Source organism: Halichoeres trimaculatus, unplaced genomic scaffold, assembly GCF_033239565.1.
Source record: "Halichoeres trimaculatus isolate MK-OKI-2021-1 unplaced genomic scaffold, fHalTri1.1 fHalTri1_scaffold_8, whole genome shotgun sequence".
Classification (NCBI taxonomy): Eukaryota; Metazoa; Chordata; class Actinopteri; order Labriformes; family Labridae; genus Halichoeres; species Halichoeres trimaculatus.
The window spans coordinates 18,706,108-18,713,132 of NW_027437186.1; the positions used below are offsets into that span (position 1 = coordinate 18,706,108).

The following is a 7,025-nucleotide window of genomic DNA, read 5'->3' on the forward strand; positions in this document are numbered from 1 at the left end:
TTCCTGTAAGCTGGTGTTACAAACAGCTTGATCTCAGCCTTTCCTTCTGGTCGTGTTCTTCAGTTTAACTGTGCTGGTGTTTGACAGGTGGCGTGGTCCATCGCAGCCATTTACCACAACAGCCAAGGAAGGGAATTCCGGGTGGATCCGGGCACATTGGCTTTTTCTGTCACGCTCTTCACCATCTTTGCCTTCATCTGCGTCGCCGTACTGATGTACCGACGGCGGCCAGAGATAGGCGGAGAGCTGGGCGGGCCCCGGACTTCGAAGGTCCTGACCACCATGCTGTTCTGCAGCCTGTGGCTCCTCTACATTCTCTTCTCCTCACTGGAGGCCTACTGCCACATCCAGGGCTTCTAAGAAAACAGGAGGTGATGAAGAGAAGAGAAGGGTGGGACAGAATGATAATGCTTAAAGAGGAAACCAAGGGGAGGCGGATGAATGGAAGGATCCGGAAATGAAGGCTGTCTCATTGATTTATCATTCCCTCCCTTAACGTAATAGACTGAATGATGGGTGTATGGATGGATGTACAGATGAAGGAATGGAGGACACATTACAGCATCTGCAAACACAACGAAGGAGATTTAAGAACAGATGCATGGGAAGGCGACATTAAACAGGAAAATCTCAGCCAGAAGCTTAGAAGATGGGAAAATTGTAGGGAAAAAAAGACCAAAGTGAGGAATATTGTTTTGGTCACAGTAAATTAAATCCAAACAAGTCAAGTTGTCTTAAATCCACTCCTGTCTCAAACTTATACCCTCGAGTCCCCACTGGTTTTACCGTACAAAAAGCAAAATAAGTTTTACCAAGACAACAGAAGAAATGTTAAAGAGACCAACACACCATCAAAGCTCCCAGGATATGTGGCATCAACAAAAGCTTTCCCATAAACCCACCCAGATGGAGCATTGCTACTCCTACATCACTCTACAGTTACAGGCACGACCGGATGGAAAGAGAACATTGAAAAACTGTGTCAGTTTGTAAATGCATGGCCTGACTTTACTGAAACACAACCATAAGAAACTGGATGTATTGCCACAACTGTTTAATGACAACAAACTGTGCGCGTTGGTGTGTGAGTGTGTGTTTCTGTGCTTGTGTGTTGTTGGAAGATGGTCAAGTACTGTGAAAAAAAAAAAAAACGCCTCTGGTTATGCTGTCTCTACGTGAGACGAATCACGCTTTCATATTCCAGGTCTTTCTGACTCTCTCTCCCAGCCTGCAGAAAAGCTGAATAAAACTCTTGGGTGTAAGGGAGAGTTCATCGAAGCAAAATGTTTTGAAGGTTATAAATGTAAATACAAAGAGCTGAAGGTTTATAACAGCTCTAATATGGTTCTTCTGAATGTCTTGGTTGCGCTCCTGATCGGGCCCTGTCTCTCTGTTGCTTTATACTGTAGATATAAATGATTTAAGGTCTAATTTGAATCAAGAAGGGGTTAGTGTGCTTTTACCTTTAATAAGGCCGTGTCTGAAATGACAAAACGGCCGCTCTACCGTTTAAAACTGTTAGAGAAACTTTTATCATTGCATTAATACTAAGATTAATCTTGCTCGTTTATTTTTGTGATTTTTTTTTTTTAAACTGTGGAATTCTTGTAACTGATTTTCCACCAAGGGGTCACATTATCAAGTGTCAAATAACATGATAATAGACTTTTAAAGACATAGGCACCACCCTCTGTGAAACCTCATTGGCTATCTGTTTTACAACTTCCTCCATCATTATTTTTCCTGACGCTCTCCCATTGGTTCACTCAACAGCTCCAGGCATTATCTCTGTGTCTTAAGCACCTGGCTGGTCAGTGGACCAATCGAAAAATCCTCAAGGGCTTTTTTGAAACGACCACGAATCTCTCACCCTGACCCTTGGTTCATGATTCGTCACGCAAATTGGTCATCAGGGAGCTATTCAACAGGGATTTTTATTCTTTCACTCTTTCACCTGCTCTGCTTTCAGGACTTACAGTGAAAACAGTTCCAGACCAAGTTTCCAGAAACCTCTAGATATTGGATAAAGTGACCCAATTATACCAAGTGCTTGGTCGATCTAGGCTGGAGTCTTTTTTTGGATTCCTTCACAGTTGGTTGGGAAGACTACCTATACATCAGCCTTATTGCAAATGAGATCCTCAACACAGTGATCCCCCACTACAAGTCATTAATACACTTCTATACTACAAGCATTTGGTGTTTTACTGCTTAAACCCAAAGGTAGTGGTGTTGTTTCTTTATTCAGGGGCAGCTGTGCGCTCTGGAATTATGAACTGTTATATTACATGCGTAACTCTGTGCTTTATGCCTGTAACCAACCATTGTCACTCAACTTTAGCAGCTAGTTTTCACTCTTAACTTTGGAGCTGTTGGATGAAGATACAAGGCTTAAGTATATGCTGCTTAGGAGCACATAGTCTTACAAACAGATACTGGTGAAATCTTACATAGATAACCCTAAATCAGAGTATCTAATTTCCGAGACCAGTTGGATAGGTTGGGTAGTAGAGCAAACTGCTCCATTAGGATCTGTATTATAAAGCAAGTTTACTGAAGTTAGGTTCTGTTTGGGTTACACTGACCTGGATAACCACTCATTTATAAACAGGCTAGCAAACGTGTATCAAAAAACACTGTCAACTCTAGAGTAGTAAACTAGTAGTCAAATGAACCTCACTTAACTGACATTATCAGACACTAACTGGCTGGGAATCATCGTTCATGATTCAGTCATTAACAGACTAACAGAAAAGTGGCCTAAAGACCTGTTGTGAGAGTTTGTGTAGACATTTTCAGGCCTACTGCATCTCGACTATCAGAGAGGTTTACACTTAAGACTGTTAACTATTTTACTCGTTCAGCCAAAATCACAGAGATCTCAACCTCCACAAAAACTGAGTGTAAATGTGAGCGTCCATAGTTTGTGAAATGGCACTATACAATATGCATTTTGAATTGGCCAGAGTTTTCCTGCTGATATTGTGTTTTTTTTTAACTTGATGTGTAATATTATAAGTAGAATTTTATGTGTCATCTGTAGAGTAAGTAGTCGAGGCTAGACGTAATCCATTTAAAACTTGGCAAAATCTTGTCACAGACAGCTTTCAACCCCTGTGAGAGAGTAGAGCTGCACAGAGCCCTGGATTGGATGAGTTTGGCAAATCCGCAGCACCTTTGGGACCGTTTTCACAAATGCTCCAGCTTTTGTTGTCAGGAATACACACTTGTCGTTGTGCCAGTGATGCACATTATTTTATTGAAAAAGCCCTTCAGAATGACTGATTCAATATTTCAGTGTCTGGTTTTACACCCGTTTCAGCAAAACTGAAAATTGGCCACTTGACAACTTCAATAATGGGGTTAACACACGGTTTTGTGTGTCATAGGGAACCACTGCATAATTTGGGGACAATTCCAATATACACCTTGTAAAAGCTCCAATATTAAACCCCCCTTTAACTGAAAATTAAGAAAGAAATTCCCACTTGTATTTGCCAAACTCAATACAACATGTGGCTCTCTGTTAGAGTAGCTGTTCTCTTGTGAAGGCCTTGGAGTGGCAGTTTACCCCTGTTTTGCCAAAGGGAAATCTTTCTATTGACACTTAATACTTACAGTCCAACCTGTAAAGGGTTTTCTAACCAATGGATCTTTCTTAAAAACACCAAATATTATTCATGTTTCATTAACACTCTAAAACGAGACAAAAAAGGCCTTGTTGTTGTTTAAACCTAACCAGAATCTTTCTATTTAAATTTGTATGCATTTGTCTCTTCACTGGCATGGAGCTTAAGGTTTATACACTGTAAAAAGTTTAGCTAGCTTGCGCGAAAAAAACAAAACAAAAAAGAAATAACATTGTGGAAGCTGTTTGCCTCACTTTTTGAGTAACTTCAACAGGGTATAACTTATCTTTGAGATTGCTTAATCATGTTGGATTTACTTCAAAATGTGCTCGCTGCCTAACTCGTCAGAGTCAACTTGTGCAGGAATGAAAGCTTGCAGTAGTGTAGTTGTTGCATCAAATAAGTTTGCCGCACAAATTTTCCAGAAGCTAACATTCTTGCGTCAATGGAAGCTACTTTTTTTGCTGCACCTGCTTTGTTGCACTGCCTCTTTCAGTGTAGTGACCTTGACTTTAAGCTTGTCAAATGTGAAGCTCACGACAGATTCACACACAGCTATTCAAAACCACATAGGATTTGAATCAAGGTGGGAAGCTGAAAAATCTGTTACTACCATGTTAGCTGTGACGAGTAATTTTTCCGTCGTTACCTGGAACATTTTTAAGTACATGACAAAGTTTGTTCTCTGCATACTTTTCAAACACCATCCACTATTGTGTTTGAATAAGCTTCCTGCCTTGGTTTGGACTTGTGTGGTTTGAAAGGTCAAAGGTCAGCCAGGCCACCGCTGTAAATATAACACTAAGAGCAAGCAAGGAGTACATTCATGAACTGTAGACTACAGTAGATGTTTTTTATTCTTCTGTACTGGGGTTTTAAGAAGTTCAAAGTTTTGATTGAAGGAAAAGTATTGCACTGGTTCTTGTTGCTTGTGTGAAACAGCTATAACGTTGTTCAGTTGAAAAGTTGCTTCAGATGTAAACAATAACAACAACAGGTTTGATTTTTTTGACTCTGATGTTCGCAATGTTGTACCTAATGTAGAAAAAAACCACAATGGTGTTGAATCAGTTGTGAACAATGTGGCAATGTTGCTTCTGATGTGAAGAGTGATGACGCGTTTTTGTTGCCTCGTTCACTTCTCAACTGACTGACTGTCTGACAGCCTGAGGAATAAGTGACTGCAACACCAAACAGACAGAGAGATAAACAAAGGAACGAAAGGAGGAACAAACAATACCTGCTGGTACACGCTGAGCGATGTCATTCTGAGATGTTGCCATAGCGATTTATTGTACTGTTGGAAAAAACATTACCAGAGCTATTCTCCGCCCTTAAAGTGTCATTTAATGACATTTAATAAGTACAGTGTAAAGAGCTGGCGATAAAAAGGTGATGAAGGAGAAGATGAGGAGGAAGAAGATGAACATTAAAGATTAAAAAAAAGATGAAGTTACAGCCATACCTTGATTTCTGGGTCAGTGAGATTGGAAAGGACTTCTCCTGCCCAGCATGTGTATTGTTAAGGTGTCTCTCTGTCCCTCTGTGTCTCTTCCCCCTCTTTCTCTGTCTTTCTTTCTCTGCTGCTAAAAGCAACCAAAACAAGCAGCAATCCTTTAGTTCTGTCTTTTCTTCTCTCTTTTTCCCCCTAAACTTCCCTTTCAGCCCCTTGTCTCCCTCTGCCATGTTTTCCATATTTTGGAATGTCAATGTGCTACTTGTTGACACTGTGCATGAATGATAACATGTCTGTATATAGTTATAGAGAATCGTATCCCATTCCCCTGGTGTTGACTAAATAATGGTTTGAATGTTGTACAGATTCAGGTTTTCTGTTCATCTAATATTCTGTTTGATTTTTTTTTTTTTTTTAATGTTCGTAGAGCTTAAAACAGTATGTTTTGAATTTAAACAAAGACAAATGACGTCTTGTTTTGGAGTAACTTGCACATTTCTGATAAATTAAGTTTTTTTGTTTGTTAAAAAGGCAATATCTGCTGTTATTGAATGAAAGATGAGATCTTAATGGAATTGTGTATCTTAAATAAATAATCTATACGGGAGTTGCATGGGTTATTTGTACAAAAAAGACACTGCTTGCTACTTCTAATACCGTGGCTGTATTCTCTGACAGAGGGCGAGGAATACTGTATGTACATCTTAAAGGTTATTTTGTCATTAAAGAAATAATAATAATAATTATAGTATTGTGTATATACTGTACAGTGTTATAGGTGAGGTGGACTATGTGGCCATCACGCTAACCGTAGAGAGCTAATTCTACGTATTTATTTAAAGGAAACAGAAACACTCACTACACTCAAGAATGACATATATTGCCTTTTTGGAGAAGTTGTAGTTTGCTTCAAGCTGGTTTCTCTTCCTCTGCTTTGCCTTCTTTCTCCTCACTCATCTTTTCTTCTTCTATGGCTGCTCTTTTATATCCATCCACTTTTCCCCCCATTTTTTATATTTTTCTTGCTATCTGTTTCCCCATCCTCCTTCCTTTCCTCATTTTTAACTGACTCAACCGTATTTCCATATCTGGCCCTGTCTCCATCTGTCCACATCTCCTGAAAGATCAATCGTCACCGTCTGTCTGATTTTCAACCGTCTGTCTTTTCTTTCCCAAATTTAAATTAACTCCTGTTCTTAATCTCTCCCATTCTCACAAACCTTTTTTCACCTGCACATTTTCCTTGGTCCCATTGCTCCTTCCTTCTTGGCTTCTGGTCTCTTCCTCCCTTCTCTTTTCGCAGGTTGTAGTTGGGATTTCATGTTTTTCAACTTGATATGTGTGTTTTTCTTCTTCTTTTTTATAATTGGAAAAATAACCACAACAGAAAAAAATGTTAATTTTGAAGGTTTATTTTTGCCGCTGTCCTGTGTGTGCGTGTGTTAATTTTCAATGATTTTTTTTTTTTAATAATTAATTTTTTGTTGAACACAAACTGATAGGAGGAAAGTTGTTGTATGTCTGTTGCCACTAACTGTGACTGCTCTTCATGGTACTTCTGATAAAAACCAATAAAATAAAGTTTGGGATACCCTGTTTCAGAGACCCTTAGAGTACACTGACTTTCTACTGTGTGAGTGTGTGTGTGTGTGTGTGTGTGTGTGTGTGTGTGTGTGTGTGTGTGTGTGTGTGTGTGTGGGTTGGCATTAAATTTAATCTTTAATGGAGGACTTTATTTTGAAGGATTAATTAATATTCAAATTTCTGTCAGGGATTTCAGTTAAGTGGAAGTAAATGAGAATTGCCAACAGCCCTGGTCCGTGTGTGTGTGTGCGTGTGTGTGTCACACTGCTACTTCTGGGGAAACAAACATCCATTTGTTTTACATAGTTCAGATAATCATTGATGAAATGACATTTGTCTGAATGGCATCTCATTAG

The 7,025-nt window shown here is 39.4% G+C and overlaps 1 protein-coding gene across 3 annotated transcripts in view; it reads left to right on the plus strand.

Moving 5' to 3' along the window:
• Nucleotides 1-6,692, plus strand: part of slc8a1b (solute carrier family 8 member 1b) — a 162,282-nt gene extending 155,590 nt beyond the window's left edge. For all 3 annotated transcript variants that reach the window (XM_074676033.1, XM_074676032.1, XM_074676034.1), the window contains exon 11: nt 88-6,692. In XM_074676033.1, the coding sequence (XP_074532134.1) occupies nt 88-360 (273 nt within the window). In that variant the 3' untranslated portion in view covers nt 361-6,692. The remainder of the gene's footprint in view (nt 1-87) is intronic.
• Nucleotides 6,693-7,025: the final 333 nt, after the last annotated feature.